Here is a 19,881-nt window from a genome sequence, read left to right on the forward strand (position 1 = left end):
ATGAGCCGCTCAAAGTGCTGCTCTCTACTTGTAGCTGCTTTAAATTTGCAGGGAAACGTTGCAGTGATGAAAGACTTTCTGTAACATCCAAAGATCTATTTTAATTTTGCAGTCACTGTCGATTGCCAGCAGTCCCAATAGCTGCCTACCCAGAGCTCCACAGGCTGGCTGTACAAAACCTGTGCTCAGAAAGATTAGGTGCATTAAAATGTATCAGAACTGGTTCCGAATTATATTACACAAAGATTTAAAGCCACGTGGAGAAAAGCTCGTCAGGGTCAGTCAGTATAGGACAGACAGTTCTCGACTGTTCCCTGAGCTGCTATTACGATTTTTTATATAATCTCTAAATCCGGTAAAGGCAGCAGCTGAAGATTTTATGTAAGGGGAAGAAGTCTGAATTCATACAGTTCGTATCTCAACCAACAAGATCAAGCTGTAAAGAATATAAATGGTTCTTCTCTTGAACACATTTCTGTGCAACTCCCAGTTTTTATAGTAATAGAGTGAATCATTAAGTAAATTCATAAAGCCCTTTCCAGCTTACAAGTAACGATTTTTTATGGGGGACTTTCAAATTCATTATGTTCCAGACATCTGTTTTTCAGTATTTATTTTGCAGAAACAATAGAGGAATAGGAAGTTGGGTGGTGCTTGCATCTTTATACAATACTTGGGAGTCGGATTTTTCATTTTTTACCCCCTCTTCTTCCACCTAGTCGTTTAAAAAAATATTACATGCTATATTAACTTTATCCGTAATATGAAATATGCTCCAAAATTCTGTTGTGATTTTACGTGAATGATGTGGTATCGTTTTAAACAGAGTTAGCCAACAGAGCACAAATTTCTGATAACACTTTTGATGAGCTGTATTCTGTTTATGTGCAGTGTAGGAAATTAATTGGAAATAAATTAACATTGTTAATTTAATGATGTTTTTCATCTGGGAGGGAAAGCTTTATGTTAGTCTAGGTAAATACTATTTTGGACAAACCAAACTGAGGAATGGGATTCTCATTACTCGTTGAAAGTTTAAAAATGCAGAGCAAGCCATGAACAGCAGCCCTGACTCCCCAGTCAAACCAAACCCTGTTCAACCTTGTCTTCCACTCGAGTGGCTTTCTCAGTACATTCGTGTTCTCTCCATTGCTGGCTGGTAAGAAAACAAAAGTCAAGAATTTATTGTTTCTGAGGCTAGTGCTGTTTCATGGTCAAGAGAGGATTATTATAAAGGTAACTTTGGGTGATAAACTGCTTAAATCTGCCTCAACCCTTGGAGCAAATCCTTAAGATCATTACTTTGACCCCTTGCATTACACTTGATTGCATTGACTACTCCAGTCAATCTTTTTAGTGCTATGGCAAGGAGTAATAAAATAAAAAACCATGAACACAGAAGTGAAATAGTGTACAGTTTTGTATCACCCACACTTGAAAAACGCCATCTCCCTGCTCCCCATCCCCCATCCCCTAAACCATTTTAAAATAGCTCTTTAAAGCAGTTCACTTGTAGGACTCACAAAAGTGCCTCCCAAAGTCAGGCACAGGTTCATAAAATCCTGCTGAAATAAAACCAGAATTGCTGTTTTATGACATTTACAGCACAGCAGCTTGAGGAAGGATTTGCTAGTTCCCTTAGGCCAGCTCCCTCCTGTTAGAGCCAAAAGAAGAAATATCCTATGAATAGAAAAAAGGCTGCCTGGATCTCTCAAAAGATATTGAGTCCCTCAACAGTAACACTGCATTTGTACGTTATTTTCATATAGACCTCTATATAACTATGTATAGTTATTTGTACAAAGTATTGATATTTCCTAACTGTTAAAAAAACCACCCAACAACCAACCCACCCCATACAAAACAACTGCACAGCCAATTCAAATCACAGCATTTATGGCCAAAATTACTATCAGGGTCCTGGCCCAGGATTTGCAATACCCAAACTCCACCTAAAGGGACTAACATGCCCCTGTTTTGGCTTTTATTTGTCTGAGTAAATACACTGGATTTGGACACAGTTAAGTGGTTGTAAAAACCAGGCTGATATTGCCTTATCATTGATCCAAGTACAAACCTAGAAATGAAGACTATACAACACAGAATATTAGAATATTTTCCTCTGCCAAAGTGAAATGAAACAAGAAGGTTTAAAATACAGGTATGAATTAACTGTATGTATTTTACTACTTCTTAGCTTCACCTGTAGTAGTTTTTCACATCAAGTACTCCACTTCAAGTACATGCCTGGAAGAAAATATATTTCAAGCAGTTTATAACCAAGAACCAAATACCTAAAATTTTATTGAGAAACAGCAAGAGACATTGTCATCTGAGCTGCACTCTGTTTTTCGCATCACATTTCTTAAACGTCCCAATGTCACAGTAACTTATCCAAGGCAGTGATATGAATTCCTAGGTCCTATTTACACTATACAAGGAAAGCATATTAATAATTTTCCACTGTGATTAAAACACAGTGCATGTGTCCTTCAGTCCATATCAATTCCCTATCCTGTTTCCTTAAAAGACATACCCATCACAGAACTAAAAGGAAAGTGCTTTCACACTGCAGTAATACTGAATTCACTCCATTTTTCATGGACATTTACATTGCTTTGATGCAGCCCGAGCCCAGGCAGAACCATACAGTCCTCAAAAGGCCATTAAAACAAGCTCTTTGCTCTCGCTTAAAAATAGTTTTTCTTTAAAATCTCAAAGCAGAAATTACATCCCCCTACCCTGCATAGGAAGAGTCCCATAATATCCTTTCTCTCCCAACAATTACTATCAGTACCTTCCTGTATACGAGGAGAACTATGGGAAACCAGAAGTCGGGGCCAGGGGATGAAAACTGCCAGGGCAGCAGCCGCCTGAGACGAGGCGACCCGCTCCCCGGGAGCTGGCAGCACTGGCCAGAGCAGGCAGCGGACAGGCTGCTGTCAACAGCAAGGCTGGGAAGCCTGCCCTCCCCAACCCTCATTCCCAAGGACTTGCACTTCAGATGGAAAAGCAGGAGAGATTTCCCCTGTTATCGCCGGGAACAGTAAACATCCCCTTTTTTTCTGCTGTTGTGCAGACAGGCAAGGCCGTTGCCAGGGCACCTAACCTAAGGGGGCTGGGAGAGCCATTTCTGAAGCACACATCTGTTGCAGACTGACATAACTGCAATTTATTGCTGGCTTATCATCACTAGAAAGAAAGGAAAAAAAAAAGAAAGAAAAAAAACCCCAAAGAAAAAGCATTCCTCACCGTGGGCGTACAAAGAAAGACTTAATTTAGTTTTCGCACAGCAATGTAAACTATGAATCCCTACAATATTTTAAAAATTGAATTATCTCACTTCAGTAAAAGGAGGCCGCCAGGAGCCCCGTGCAATCCTCCTCGGCCATCCAGCTCCTCCAGCCGTTCTGTTTCCCAGGCTGCTCCCTGCTCCTGCCCCGGCCCCTCTGCGTTGCCTCCCCAGCCTGGGGACCCTCGTGCCCCCCATGCACCACCATCCTACACCAAAAAGACGTCTCTGCTTCCCTCCTCCCCTTCCACTGGAAAGGTCTCATCTTATTTCTTCCCCCATCTCCATTCCTGGCTGCTCCTTTCTTTCACGCCTCATCCTACTACCATTTCCTTCATCGCTGTTATTCCTACTACTGTTCTTCCCATTGTTCCTGAAGGGCGGCCCTTATTTTTCCACTCCTTAGTTCCTTTTCCTTCCCCTCCACCAGGGCTCTCCCTATGCTTGGATTTCTGCTCCTCTCCCTAGGACTCTATCCTGCCCATTTAATGTTTCCCCGCCTCTGTCGACCCTCCCTCCCTCTTTCTGGTCCCCCCAGATCATCTGTTCTGCTGCAATCCAGGTCAGAAACCACCCTCCCATCCTGCAAGTTAAAATGAGGCTTCGCCCAGAAGAAAAAGAGAGGATGAAATTCCTCCTGCTGCAGGTAAGAAGAAAATCTATTTTTCAGTGCAGGGAAGAGAAGGAAACCTCAGGTTTTCTGATGTCCCGATTTATGAACACGTCAAGGGTTGTGCTCAGCTGTGCTTGGGCTGTTTCTAGAAATGCCGGCAGCTGGATGCGATACAGCATTCGGCCTGCTAGTGTGTCTTCATTTCTAATGGCAATGTTGCTAACTCATTCTATTCAAATAAACTTTTATTCCAAGGTCATCTTCCTACTTTATAAAAACTGGTTTTGTGTGTTCCATCACTATGAATTTTATTGGTTTTTTTCTGAGTCTAAACATATAGAATGGCAGGCCCATTTCCAAAAGAACATGGTTTCGTCAGATTCCAAGGTCACTTTCCTTATCAGTTTTTCAATAGCGTTCTAAGTGCTGTTGTCATTCACTTGGGAAAATGACAGGATCCAATGAGTCCTAATTTCTGAGGAAGGTCATTTGCACAAACGAGCTTTTGACCATGGATTTGCTGTGGCATCATTTTGTGTTGGTCTCACTCGAAAGCCCAACACGGAGCTCGAGGCTTGAAAGCCACAGCAGGGTCTAAGCCAGCTATCAACAATACCACTCATATTTTATCACGATGGTTTATCCACCCAGGATATGGCCCTATAAAACATTAATTTGGAAATGGCATCAAATACAGATTAGAATTATAAAAGGTCAAGATATGAATGATGGAAATGAGAAAATGTGAATCCTGCAGTATCAATCTGTTAAAAGAAGTTTAAAAAATGCACAAAGTAATCGTCCCATCACAACTGAAGTTTGTGGTGATTTTAGAATAAGACTCTTTTCATATTCACTGTGGGTAAGACTACTTCCAATCATTAATATTCATTGAAAAAAACTTGCTGTGTTTTGCTTACTACAGAACTGAAACTACTTCATAATGAAACTTGAGCAGCAGGCAAAATAGCAAACAACTCCCCCCACCCCCAGTCAAACAAACAAACAAAAAATCCCCCAGGGACACTTAGGGGATGAGAAAAGAGCATTTCTTCCATTGTAATGTAGAAGATCCATTGAGAGTTAATCACAGACCATACATTACCTCCCCTCCTCTACCTTTTCATTAAGCAGCTGTCTTCATCTTGTGCATTCTGCTGGTGGTTAGGATAAGGATGAATAATTCCCTTAACTGTCTTCCTCCCCAGATTAAATAATTTACAAGTTTGAAATAGAGCCTCCAGTTTGCCGTGTATTCCTCAACAGACAGGACAGAAATTCTTTCAGTACTCTTTAAAGAAAACTGGCATTATCCATTCAAGCACTGGAAGGAGCTCTTCGAGCACTCCTCTCCTCACCTGTAGACAGCACTGCAGGCAGTCACTCCTTTCCTATCGCTCCCCTGGGCACCTGGCTGTCACTGGTATGTACCCAAAATTTAGATTAACCACTGCTGTTCACCTATATGGCAGCCATAAATGGTGATCTACTGCTGGCAATAAAAAATTGTAAAACCAGGAGCTGCTGTAACAAAGACTTAAACTTTTTGCAGGGTTCAGTTACAATATAAGCCTTGATGACAATTATTTGCTGTCTGGATAACAGCATAATCTGGGCTTCTCCCACCACAGCCAGAGAAAGAGGCTAATTCAAATACCTCTCATCAAAGGAACAGTTTAATACACCAGTGACCACCACCATTAAACGACTCTCAGTACCCTGATCCTTATTCCTGATTTTCAGTCATCTTCAGAACGGACAGGCTACTTTGACACAAAATAAAATCAGAAAACTAACAGCGAGCAAACACGAACTCACAAACTGGAAGCAGCTTCTGACGCTCGGCTCAATATTGCTGCCCCCGAAGGAGGCCACTTCCCCCAGCTGCCGAGGGATCTGGATGGAGTCGTGCAGCAGCAGTCCCAGCCGGCGCTGGTCACAGAAGCCGGTGGAGCTTGCCACTTGCTTGAACAGGTCTGGAGGAAGGAAAAAGACACCAGGGCTAAAGCATCATTACTGGGATGAGGCAAATCGTGCGGAAGTTTGCACCATTTCAAAGGATGGCGAGTGCGGTCAACAGCCTTGGTGGACACGAACACAAATACGTCTTCAGTTTGGCTGCTTCACTTCCCACAAACACTTTTTTTTCTGTTAACTATGCAATCTAGTGACAATTTAATAGCGTTATTGGCTTGTACCATAGAAGAAAGGCCATTCTAACACAGCACCTGTGGCATTACTGATAATAGCAGCTGTGATTCTATAACACAGCTAACTAAACAGCAGGATCATTGAGCCACAACAACATAACTGTTTTAAAAATATCGTTTAACAGTAAAATAATCTCATACAACATACAGCACATTTTCAAGTCTCAGCAATCAACGTACAACTCAGAGAATCCATTTCTTTCAGACAAGTTGAACTGAAAAACAAGAGCTCCCTAACTTCGATATATCATAATCTTATAATCCAAGAGTATTCTAAACTGCAATAAAAACATTACAGTACGACAGAACTTGCCATCCAGTGGACATGTTAACATCATATCAAGTTTTCACTTCAGAAATAAAATGTCACTTGAAGCCACATTCTGTTATAGCATCATTCTAGAAAAAAAATCCTTACAGGACGGAACTATTTCCCTTTGTAAGCTCAATTTAATTTGGTGGGAATTAGTTATACTACATATACAATGAGGAGGTTTTAGAGTTCACAATAAGAAAAATCAGGTTACCATTAACTGAAATATTTATTTGGTAGTATCTCTGTTGACAATACATGACCGGAATAAATTCTTACTTTTCAAAGAGTTAAAAAAAAAAAAAAAAAAAAAAAAAAGAGAGAGAGAGAGAACTAGAATAAAATAATGCCCTTTTTTTGGAGCTGCCTTAATATTTCACCTGACACCAGGGATACAATTATAAAGGTACTGCTCGAGACAACTTTCCTAGTTTGCTGCTTTGACACCTGTTTTCTTCTGAAGGAATAAAAGGAATGGATAAAAAAGGATTATTTTTTAATTACATGAATTTCACTCTTGCCAAATCTGGTTTTATAATAAATAATTTGGGGATAAATTCTTCCATCACTTCTGCAAGCCTGAAGACTTGTGCTCTGGCACAACCAACTCTGCTCTGCTGCACAAATAAAAGAAAAAATGTTAAGGGGTGCAACTCATCGCATACTTGCAGCAATACTAACAGCAACTGCACTACAACTTCAGGATGGATGGAGAAGCCAGACCACAGCCTGGCAGAGATAATTCCTTCCTCTCCCACAAACGATTCAGCTTTCAATTTCCCCATCATTAAAACGTTAAGTGTTCTACAACCTTAAAAAGGGGGGTTATGCATTACCGTGCACACACACTGCAGGAGACTATAAAACATGAATAAATGTTTTCCTTTATAACTTTGATAATCCTCAACGACATAATTTTGAAAAATACCTGTACTGAGTAATTTTCTTAAAAGATCTTCTGAATACTTTTTCATAGCACCCACATGAAACAACTACAGATCTAAACTGTGACATTCATAGTGATTGCCCTAAAAGCTGATCCAATTAGACATGGTCACGCACAGACTCCATTGTTGGAACTGTCTGTTTTCTCTTTAGTGTTCCTCAACTTTCATTAGTAGAAGAACAGAATAATATCAATTGATGAAGAACTTCTAAGGTATTGGGTCAAATCCTAAAGGCTGTTTTTTTAGCATTTTCTTTTCAAATGCGTGAATGAGTGATACCAGTTCATTTAACCAGAAAGCTGAGAAATACTCTTATCAGTAGTTCTTTTCTGGATCCTAACCTCACTAATGAACTGACTCATTAGTCAGATAAAACTAAGATTTCAAGTGAAATTTTTTCAAGTATTTCAGGATTTGGTCTAATAAACTATGCAAAATTTGCATATCTTTATTATTTATTTAAAGGTAGCAACTATGTTTAAACACACTAAGACCCTGACCACATTGTGGAAAACATTTCAAAAAGTTAATCTATTGTAAAATGGTGCAATGCAAGATGTCCTGTAGACATGAATTTTTGTATACGAAAGTATGCTAAACCAGTGGTCTCCAAAGAGGGGTTCTTGCACCCCAGTGAGTATGCAAGACACTCCACTAGGGTGCAGTGAAAAAATAATTTTTGTACTGTTAATAAACTGAATTTAAAATTTAAAAATAGTGGTTATTTCATCTTTACCTCATCCTTTTTTGATTTCTATTTTTTGTATGCTTTATATTGTACATAATATAGTAGTACAATAGTACCTGTACATAATTTATAAATAAATATACATCTGTTGGGGGTCCATGATCAAAAATTTTTTACTGCTAGGGGTTCAATCAAAAAAGTTTGGGGATCACTGTGCTAAAGTACCTAAACCCACACTGAACAAATAACTTAGAAGTACAAAACAGAGCAAACTAACACACTTTCCATCTGGACTATCCAAAAGAATGTCTTCTGTATGCTATTTAAATATTTATGCAATAAACAGGAGGAATAAAAACAGAATTTAAAAATGAGGTAAAACCAAAAGAATTACATTGACTTACATCTATATTTATCTTCCAGGTGTGCTTTACAAAGGGATACAACACCAGTTTTGAAAGATAAGACACGGATCCTTCCTGTTCGACCCCTAACGAAAAAGAAACATTGGCTGATTAATAAGATCCATTCATGTCATAATTTGTTTACTACAAATGTTCACTGCAGTACCGTAGTTGTCACAAATGAAGTCCCACACAGAACCACATTGCACTGCATATACTGGCCAGTTATTAGGTAAACTAGAAATATAAAATACAGTTGTGGCTTCAAAGGCACAGATGAACTGGATTGTGCTGTTGCATCAGTTCAACCAGAAGCGGTCTTGTTCTGAAATAATTACTCACCACTTCTTTTAAGACAAAACTGAGAGTGAAGAGCCTTTACCCTATGCTTATTTGAACAGACTTCTCTATGAACTGCTGCTGAGCTGTTCTCAGAGAAGATGAGGTCCCCGACAGAACCGCAAACCATCCCTTTTGCCAAAGACAATACAGTTTCACTTTCATTAGAAATGCGATGTAGCAGTCGTTTTTAGAAGATCTTTGCTTACTGTCTGTCAGCTCTGCCCTGACTTGTTTGAGGAGGCAACGGGAAGCTAAGCACGAAAAAGCAGCCTCTGCCAGCCGTGAGCAGCAACAGAGACATTTGTAAGCCATTCAGGTGAACGATGAAGTCACAAGAAAGCAGGCAAGGCTGTACAGTTATGCCATTAACACCACGGTGTGGTTTCCAAGCTCCTCCTCACAGCACTCCAACCCGCCCTGTGCAGTGCCAAGGGGCTGGTATGCTCCGCATCAGTCCCCATGCTGCCTCTGGTCAGCCTTTCCCCCCTCTCACTCCTGCCTTGTCACATGCCTGTGCTATTACTTTTGCTTTTGAACATGACTGCGAGGAAAACATCCTCCTCTGCGCTGCAGGCGACGCAATGACAAACCTTCGTGTCTTCTCTCAGTCATCTGGCTTAGCTCAATTTACTTCCAGTTGCTGGCTTCCCCCAAGACTTTTATTTCCGATAACATTTCAAATATATAACATCTATTGCAAGTGAAGACATATACAACACAGGAACCTAATGCCCAAATGACTTTTTCAAACAGAGCCTTATCAACAGTTTTAAGGCATCACCAGTAAGAACGCCACTGGGAATAAGATAAACCATGTAAAGGCGTGCCATAGTCATGCATCAGGCTGCACTCTTCGGCAAAGATGCATGTTGTCTTTTTAATCCTATGCAAGCGCTGTAGGTGCCAGCGGTGTGCATCTACTCGCGCATCTCCCCTGCAAACCCTATAAAAGATGCAGACAGAAACTGGTGGACAAAGCTGAATTTAGAGCCTTTTACGAAAGAATCTTGTGTTTTTCATCACAAACAAGCATTTCTTGTTTACCTATGTCTTACATACTCCACTCTTCTTACTCCTCTCCCTCAAATCTTTTCCAAATTAATTATCATCTGTGCCCTGAGAAAGTCCTGCTGATGAATAAGGCTCATGCAAATTATACATGAGAAGAATGTAGAACGATGATTTCCCTGCAAGGCATATTAAATTGAAACTTGCACAAATCATGAGTTGTTCAGTTCACTCTCCTCTCCTCCCAAGTCAAACCGATAATTTAACATGCTACTGCAAATGAGCATGAGTGACTGATCAATTAAAACAAATCTGAAACGTGTTGGATTTGCAGAGCTGTGCCCATAATTAGATCAGTCATTGACTGTGAATTTGATTAATATCTTTACAAATGACAGTTTTCAATTATAAGAAAAGTAAAGATTCAGTACATTTAATTAAATGCCTCCAGTACAGCTATGCACTTCAGTTGATCTCTGCCTATTAAGTTTACAATGAAAACTAAACACATGTAACCCCAAGGTCACCTCTCTTACCAATGTAATTCAAAGCTCAATTCCAGCAAAATAGCTATGAGCTTTCCTCACACGTAACACACCTCTCTCTTTCACTGTATCCTGCAACATACACTTCCCTAGCATACCTAGAGAACTGCCTGGAGGCAGCCAATTATAATTTTTAATGTTGCACTTTCAGCACAATGCAACATAAAGAAAACCAGACTGGACACGGCAAATCTAAACCGGATGGTCCAGCTCAGGAGCAGCCTGTGGAACGACCTTTTATTTCCCTCTCCGCCTCTAACGTGGCTGATCTGGATTAAGATCCCCAGCACATCTTTTCTGTTTTTCACTAATCGGGTATCTTCGTTTATATGTTATTTATAGTTGATGATAATTCAGAATTCAGATAATTCAGAGTTCTATGGAAGCCAAAGCAGATTAAAGAAATAAAACCTGTCTCTTCAATGAATATAGCCTCATTCCCTAGTACCAGTACATTACACAACAATATAATGTAATCTGGGTAATCCACTTCACAGGATATTGCAGCTGCTGCAGAGGACGTTATAAGCAACTGTCTTATCGGAGGTGATCCTGCAGGAAAAGACTCTGTACAAATCTGTACTTTTTTTTGGTAGGTGATCATCGAAGCTTCAGTGCTGAAGGGTGGGTGGAAGAACAATGTTACGGCACTTCAATACAGTTCAAAATGTCAATGGAAATACAATGATTGACCCATGTCCTTCCATTTCTATATGTAAATGTTTATTCTTCCACAGTAATGAGCGTGTCTGACTGAAGGTGGCTGACAAGAACCTTAAAAACAAAAATAAAGACTTCCACTGACATTTTTTTCACTAAGTTCACCAAATACAAAAACAATGGTTTATTCTGAAATTAACTTAAAAACGAGTGTTGAAATTTGTCTATGCCTTATGAGCAACACCATTAACCCACTGAATAGGAATACTCATAAATTTTCTTAAGGTAAATTTACTCTGTTTTATTCATACTTATAGGTACATTTTTTAAAATTAAACTTTAGATGAAGTATTCCTCAAATCTCCTGACTACTAAGGGTTGTAAGCACATTAGATTAGAGGTGAACCTCTTCTGTCTTTGAACAAGAATTACAGATTGAAAGCTACAGAAAATGGACAGGTCTGAAGAGGTTTAACATCCGGAAGTACAGACACATGCAAGAGTCTATATGATGGTGTTCACACTGTTGCTTCTCGATAATTCTCTTGAATTTCTTTATCTAAATAAATTAAAACAGCCATGCAAAGCCGTGACCTACTTAGGACATGCAGTCCCAGAATTGCTCTGATCACAGAAATCTGTTTAAAAAGTTGTTTTCCAGCTCTCTCATTGCTTAGCTTAATAAACCTAGGATTTTTAGATAGCCTAACCAAGGGCTGTATTAACTGAGCTAAATACAGCCATTAAACCACTACATTTATTAAGCTTTTTCAACTACTGTTTTTTCCAGTTCGAAGCCATTCATTTTACAATGAGGGAGACGGCTCGTTACCCTCTTCCCCTTGTGCTATTGGAAAGCTCCTGAGCACCCCATGTTCACAGCACCCATACATACGTGTCATAGACATTCAGCAGCCAGTTGAGGCACATGTCCACGCAGAGAGGAACGTTGACCAGGTTATTGTGCTCTTGTTCCAGTCGATCGTAAATGGTGGTCAAGCAGTTAATGATCTGCAGAATATCCATCGGCTGGTCATTTTGTTTGAGGTTGTGCTGGTCCAAGGCATCACATGCAGCAGACAGACTCAGGAGATCCACTGTTAAAATCAAAAAACCCCACAATAAAGACAGAAGAGGAACAGTGGTTGTGTTACCCGCACCCAAAAAAGTAAACAGAACAATTTACTTGGCTTACATGCCTGGCCAGAGGGCGTTTTATGTCCTCTGAAAGCCATGGGCTAGATTGGTTTCAAGACTCCTACGAGTGCCCTGTTTATTCAGCTGTGGTTGTAGAGGGCAGTGTTTATAAAAGTGAAATCTGTTTCATTTTTAGCTGTAAAGTACCTATTATGCTATTGGATCCTATGGAAATACTAGACATAAATCGGTATGTAAGTAAAAATTACATATTTCATGTTTTATCTTGCTACAGATAAGCTAATATTTGACTACTGCATTCACCAAATGTGCTCTAAACATAGTACATGTCATCAGCTTTCCTGAGACATGCTGTCCATTTCTCACAGAAGTCCAGCAATCTAAACCAAGTGAAACTCCACAAGGAATATGCAAACAAATCACAACTGAACTGGGATTAAACTCTCTGTTACTTCTACTCTGGTGAGAACAGGGAAAAGAAGGTTCCAGAAACATTAAATCACCTCTTTCAAAATTTATTAAAAAAAAAATCCATTTTTAATTCTGCAGAGCATTTACATTTATAAATATCTCTATGATATTACTAAGACAGATTTAAACGTATCAGTGAATATACAGCAGTATTTTTTGTCACAAGACATTTAAAAATTTGATTTTCATTCCAATTTAAGTCAGCTGTACTTCAAAATTCAGATGTCCAAGGCAAAACAGAACTTCCCTTTCTCAGCTCTTAGTCTCTGCATAGTAATATCAACAGCAGCATCACATTTGGGGGACACCAAATCCAAGTTATGGGATGTTGGTTTACAAAGTACAAAAGGAATAAGAACAAAAGAAATCAGAAAAATGAGACTATCGATGCAGATATTCCTGCTGCCACATGAAAACCCTTTGTAATTTCTTGCAGTGAATTTCCAGGGTGTAAGCAATGGGGATATTGAAGCCCAGACGCTGTTAGTCCTCCTTATACCATGAGCAGTCACAAAGTGCAGCACGATTCAACATGACTCAAGGAAGTAGCATCTGGCCCAAAATGAACTGCCCCAAATCCTCCAGGAAATTCTTCACAAAACTGACAAATGAACTGACTCAACTGCAAGACCATTTTTCTCTTATTGGAATAAAAATGTGCTTTACTGAGTCCTGGTAAGCAACACCTCAAAAAAAAAAAAAAAAAGTGCAGAGGCTAAATGCAGAACCCTGTATGGGAATTTTTTTTTAGAACCTGATCCAGCTTAAGGGCACATTTGCCAAATTCACATTGGAGTATCCTATTTTACCAAGGATGAAACTGACCCTTTGATGTCAGTGGAGATGAAAAATACTTTAGCTGCACACAGGGCTGCTTAGTAATGCTGCATGGACAGTACGCTGGGATTTTATAATCACCCAAAGAATTTCAGGAGTATAAATTTCATTGGAAATCAATAGGGACTTCTGCTACTAAATCCCTTAAGCACTTCTGAAAATTTCATCCTGTAGGTCTGACATACTCAGATCTAGAATGAATAAGGAAAGCTTGGAATGCTATCCCCATTATTATACCATGAAATTTAACTTTGAATCTGTGGTTTTGTGCACGGTTTTATTGGAATTTTACTTTTTTCAGATTAGCATATAGACATTTATTAAAAGAAAATATTTTGGAATATTATGTTTAACCTACTAGCACATAAGATACAGCTATTCTAAGGTCAGTGGTACATCCCGCACAAGCATATTTATCAGACCCATTCCTAAAAGTCTCAGAAAGATGCTTTTCTTCTAATAATTTATTAGCCAAATTGAAAATAGAGCACTGCCTTCACAACACCTTTAACTCCGAGCTTTAGGCTGAACTCTCCGTTCCTTTGAGACTATGAATCAATGGTAATTAAATGAACCCCTCCAGGCATCTGAGTAGCAGCTTAATTATATATGCAGCTACCGCTAAACACAGGTCATTCCACTTTGTGAAAGCTTTTCCCACTAATAAGCAGCAACTTCTGAAAAGCCTTTCACCCCACTCTTCATCAACTCCCTGTCCTATCTTGAAGTTAATAACACATGTTCATCTTATAATAAGCAAAAAGTGCTTGCCACCACACTCTGCTTTAGGGAACTTCTTTTCATATGTAGAAAAGTGGCTCTGGTCTTCGCCACATTAAGCTCCTCTTGCATCTTTTCCACCAAGATTAAAGAAACGTGGTGGGGTCCTCTCCAGAACCATGAATTGTGTATTTCTTTCCTGAAAGCAAATACGGAGGTTCCACAAACGACAGACTTTCAAAAGACAAGCCCCAACAGTCAGATATGTATTGAAGAGCTGAGTATTCATCACCATTCAGTGATTTGCAAAACATTAATTGAAATAAGCCATACCACTTTGTGCTTTGTACTTTTTGTGAGTTCTCTTGACACTTCTTTGTTCTTTTCTATTTAAAATTCCAAAATTTGTCTGAGCAGTAGCTTCTAGCTTCTTTTGAAAACTAAGTCATCTATATAAATATTTCTTTGGCCTCTAAGGCAAGAGAAAAAATGTTAGGATATTTGTAATTAGACACCAACCTGTGACCAGATTGCAGGGAAAGTATAGAAGACAACCTGGAATAACTAACCAACCGAAGGACAGAAGTGACAATTAACAGGCAGGAGAAAGTATGCTGCAGAGGTCACGTACTGGATTTAGGGAAAACTCAACATATGGCTGGTGATAAAAAAGTATTAATGGTGTTCCCAGAATGCAAGATCATCTACTCTGTAACCTGCTGCTGTTGTCTGATACATCAAAAAAAAAAAAAAAAAATTTAATCTAGCCTGCATAAAATTAAAGGAAAAAAACACCCTAACACAATTTCTCGAGAACTTTCTTTTGCTGCATCTCTAAGAAAAGTTTGTGAATACATCTCATTTTACTGACATCACAATGTTCAGATGTGGTTTGCACTTGAAGATCAGATCTTTTAAAAGCAGCAAAACAAGAAAGTCAACATGCTTTGATGTGATTATCAAATGAAACTATACCTTTAAAAAAAAAACCAAACCCAACACAGTGCAATAGTTACACCTGGCATGCCCACAGTAAGTTTGAAGGCTAGGATGAGACACAAGCATTTATTTGTTAAGGATTATCATTTTCCCCTATTCTTCTTTAGGTTTAATATCCTAGTGTCTTAATGTTCATTGGGCTGATTCACAAACTGAAAAGAACTGAAGTCTAGGTATAGTTCATTCTTTAAAGTGTTTCTATTCTTGTCACTGAGAAATAGGCTGTACCTTCTGCAGGCCTTCTATTGTGCACACATCTTCAGAGTGCTCCTCAGCAGACAGAACTGCTCTGCTTTTGTGAAGTTTGCAGAAAAGAATATACTTATATATTTCAACTCCTGCAATTTTAATACTGAAATAAAAAGTAAGAGCTGAAAGCAGCACCTACTGCAAGTGGAAGTTGGGGATTTTTTGCTATGCATAGGAGACCCAAAACCCAGCACTGTGCTCTATTTCTACCAGTGCCAAACTGCAGTAAATGAATTTTGTAATGAGTTGGGCTTTTTTAAAAGAATCTAATTAAACTGAGTTCACAAGTGACACTGAAATCACAGAATACACAAATACAATGATAGTGTCTCCAAGCAAAAATATTTGTAAGAACAAAGACTGCTAACCAAATTCCTTAAATACTTCTCCTTAGATACAAGTATGAAGAATGTGCTAAAGTAATCAGTGTAAGCACCACTGCATGGCTCTGAAAACATCCATTCTCAGAAAACCTACCTAAGTGTAACCTCGAGAGATGAACTAACTTCAGTGCATAATTACAATTCCACACTATAAAGTCCAAGATGAGCCTAGAATTACTCAGTGGTAAGAATCAGGTAACACAGATAAAACAAGATGCAAAGTCTTGCACTTTCAGACATAAAAACTTGTTACAAGTTACACTTGTGTACTGCCAGCTAAAGAAACCTGTAATTCCAAAAATTTTAGTTCCTTGCTTCAGTGCTGCACTGATTACAAATACATTTCACTGCATATCACTCCAGTTTCTTTAACCACCTTTCCACAATGAGTGTGGCACGAGTGCTATGCCACAGAAAGATCTTTGTATTTCTGATCATCATAATTCATTCTTTGTCACTGCATTCATGCTGAAATATTTCATCATGTTATAAGACTTTTCACTTATTGTTTATTTTCCCCTTTTTTTAAAAAAAAATTCTTTTCTATTTTTTTATAAATTCAGAAATTAAGTTTGTTCCCTAGTGGAAACTAGCCATGCTTATAAGCCTAAAAGTAAACATGCTCAAAAATACCAAAGTTTGACACAGTTCCAGAAAGCATGTGAGCACAAATCCAAACTTGAGATAAATCAACAGTTGAGACATTTGCAACTGTGTCAGAAATTTAACCCTGTAATTAAATGCTAAATAGTGAATGTCAGAATATTTTAATAACCCTCCAAACTGTATCACCTAATAAACTGCTTGCTTTGGCAACTGACTGGCCTACCAAGAAAACTGAGCAAATTATTCAGCTATCAGGTTACAATAAGCTGAAGAGGAAACCTAACTCCAGTGACAGGTAGAATACCATACACCAGCTGAGAGAATGAAAATGTTAGAACACGCACATCACTAAAGTAGGGCTGAAGAGAGACTCCTGAACACAACAAAAAGCTGGGGAAAAATGAAGCTAAATGTTTATTGTGATGATGTTTAAACATCAGCAACAGCCCCTCAGGGCTGAAGATTCAACTAACAAACCATTAGCAATTCCAGCTCTGGAGCGATTATTTCACCCAAACTCTCACGTCACCAATACACCACAAACCCATCCCTTTGGTCTTGAGCTGTAAAGTTGTGGGTGACACAGGACATGGCTCCAGTAATGAGCACAGTGAAAACACCCAGCTGAAGAGCGTAAGTATACGAAACACATAGGGGATGTCAGATTTGTTTCCTATCCGCTGTTCACAAGGGACAGATCTGCAGACCACCCAGCACTTCAGTTGCATAAGGAATGTGCAAACCGCTGGCAGCAGAAGACCCTTCAGGTGAGAGGTTTCGATGCACCAGGTAGAGCTGGGGGTAGGTACGGGGGTGTTTTTCTGCTTCTGGAAGTTGCGAATAAAGTTGTGCATTGGTCATAAAGTCTTCCCGCAGAGGGTGAGGCACAGGCACATACTTACAGCAGAGAGCTTTCTGCAGCCTGCGGAGTTTCATGGCAGTCCTGTACGCAGAGAACCTGACGTTGTTCAGGTCAGCTGTAGGGGAGGAAACATTAAAATAAAAGATCAGCCTTAAACCTTAGAAATACACAGACTCACAACAACGTTAAGTTGAACTAGAAGATTATACTCGTTAAAAGAACAGAGGGGAAAAAAAAGTACATTAGAAACTCTACTTCACTGAGCAAAAGCCCTCAAACCTTAACAATCAATCATCCGAAACAAATACTGAGTCCTAAAGTGTTACTTCCTTTCGTACAAAGGCACTGAACTTAAGAGCACTTGAAAGGACAACATCAGTGACTGCAGCAGTGTTGCCTGAAAATACCGCAGCCTTTCACTCCGCAGGCACTGCGAGGAGAGAGATAAGAACCTGAAACTCCTCCTCGTCTGCTCGATGCACCAGCCAGGCTGCGTGCAGGCAGCCCTAAGAGAAGATCTCTGCCCAGGAAAAAGTAGGCAACTCTCAGCTACTACTAAAAAAAAAAACAAAAAAACCCACCCACAAAAAACAAAACCCACAAAAAAAAAAAAAACCTTTAAAAAAAACCAATGACATTTTTGTGCTTTCCACCTAAGCAGATCCCAGCCATGGGATCTGATATGCAGAACCTTCCTGGAGAGAAGCCAGCTCACCCAGCCAGGTTTGTTCCCAGGCTCCCACCCCCAAAATGGCGGGGAGACGGTGGGCTGTGGCAGCACATCGGGGAATAGCACCCAGCTAGGAACACACGGTGTGCTGCGATTTTTGCTAGAGCCTTCCTTCTCATGTGGTTAACAAAATGAGGACATCAGCACAAGGCCCCACTGAATAGTTTAACCATGGCTTGCAAATCCTTCCAGAACACTGCAGGGAAAAGATGGGCTACACACCAAACCAGAACAGAGAAGCCTCTCAGCGCCCAGGAGGCTTGGTACCAGCTACCTGAATATTATTCAGCACCGAACTGTGGTGCTCTCCACAGCAAGGCACAGCAACTGGTCTGTAGCCTAAGACGTGAACACTAGACAAAACTGAAAGAAAGGAGGGGCTGTCTTGGACCAAATCTGGCCAGGAAACTGCATTTGCATCTTTCTCTTCTGTGAAACCAGACTGAGGAAGATGTGCTTATTCTAATGTCGTCCCTAGCTTTGCTGAGGGTGGCCTTGGGCAAACCCCACTTACAAAAAGAATGAAGATAAAATGCACTGAAAGTGAGGCTGAAACTACTGTGGCTGAATGCCCAACATCAGTACCAGCACATCAGCTAACTCATACTTTACAACTAGATTTGGCATACCGAGACTACACTGCAGATACACCACTCTGTGCATTATTCAGAATCAAACTCAAGATGCAGAAGTGAGCGCACAGATCTGGCAAAGGGCTTTTGTTTATGTGAGTACATCAACAGATACCAAAGCTTACTGAAGGTAACTGTGTGCAGCTTCAAGCTGGTACCTTCGCCAAAGAACCTGGGTAATCCATAGGTTGCTGTTTTGGGGGCAAGTCCATGAACCAAAGCTGTTTTACAAGTGGCATTGCCACACCTCCCAGGAATGCTACGGGGTGGCTGCATTGGGAACTGCAGAGTGGTGGGGGACGCTCTTATGTGCTAGAGCACAGTCACCTCCACTGCTGAAAAAACAGACTGCCGCTGGCATGCAGTCATCTAACCCAACTAATTCCTGGGCTTTTAAGCAGTCTAGGGACTGTTCCCAACAGATCAGTTGGCATCTTGTAATTTAAGGGCTTTCTAGCACAGAAACGGACTGTTTGTGCCAGCCAGTTTCACCTCCTGGCAACACTGCTGAATGAATTTAATTTACTGATGAAACCTGTGGGGCCTAAGGAGTTAATGATGGGGAAGTGTTTGGAAAATGTAAACAACTATGTAAATACAAAAAGAACACTAAAAAATACAGGCTCAGAATAAAGGTCCATTTAGCCCAATAAGCTGCCTCTCAGCCTGTCAGACTCTTAGAGAAAGGATATGATGAAAAACAGGGCAAATACGAAACAATTCCTTGCTGGCATATACACTGAGAAGCTACAAAGCTGTTTGCAATGTGGTAGCTTGGGTATAACTATCCCAATGTCATTTACAATGCTGTACAGGTATAGGTAGCAGAGGGAATATAGTCTCGGTTACATTAATTTTAATTAAGCTGTTCTGAATGAGTAATTTGAGGTTTCATAATTCAGTAGTTTTGTGTACCTTAATAAAAGCTGCAGAACATTGCTAAAACACATCTTATGACAGATGGGAAAGTTTCAATTTTGTATATTATTTCTTTTTCTTTGCAAAGTTCCATACACCTTTTTAATAGGCAGTTCTCCTGTGTATTGTTTCTGCCAGCTCCCTCTCTCACCATCACCCTGTCAGGTCCAGAAGCCTTAATGTGGTGTGGAATACAGCGATCAATTTAAATAAAACAACTTAATTTGTCTTGAAGGGAAATTAATAAAGCGGTCTCTCGCAAACATACTGTGATTTCAATTACAGTTTGTACCC

General features: G+C 39.8%; 1 protein-coding gene across 6 annotated transcripts in view; it reads right to left on the reverse strand.

Moving 5' to 3' along the window:
• DMD (dystrophin) overlaps positions 1–19,881 on the reverse strand; it is a 1,194,940-nt gene that overhangs the window by 47,116 nt on the left and 1,127,943 nt on the right. For all 6 annotated transcript variants that reach the window (XM_086469458.1, XM_086469399.1, XM_086469594.1 and 3 more), the window contains 4 exons: positions 17,348–17,422; positions 11,918–12,119; positions 8,468–8,553; positions 5,724–5,881 (listed from right to left, as the gene is read on the reverse strand). In XM_086469458.1, coding sequence (XP_086325584.1) covers positions 5,724–5,881; positions 8,468–8,553; positions 11,918–12,119; positions 17,348–17,422 — 521 coding nt within the window. The remainder of the gene's footprint in view (positions 1–5,723; positions 5,882–8,467; positions 8,554–11,917; positions 12,120–17,347; positions 17,423–19,881) is intronic.

Source organism: Leptosomus discolor, chromosome 1 (assembly GCF_034619465.1).
Source record: "Leptosomus discolor isolate bLepDis1 chromosome 1, bLepDis1.hap2, whole genome shotgun sequence".
Lineage (NCBI taxonomy): Eukaryota > Metazoa > Chordata > Aves > Leptosomiformes > Leptosomidae > Leptosomus > Leptosomus discolor.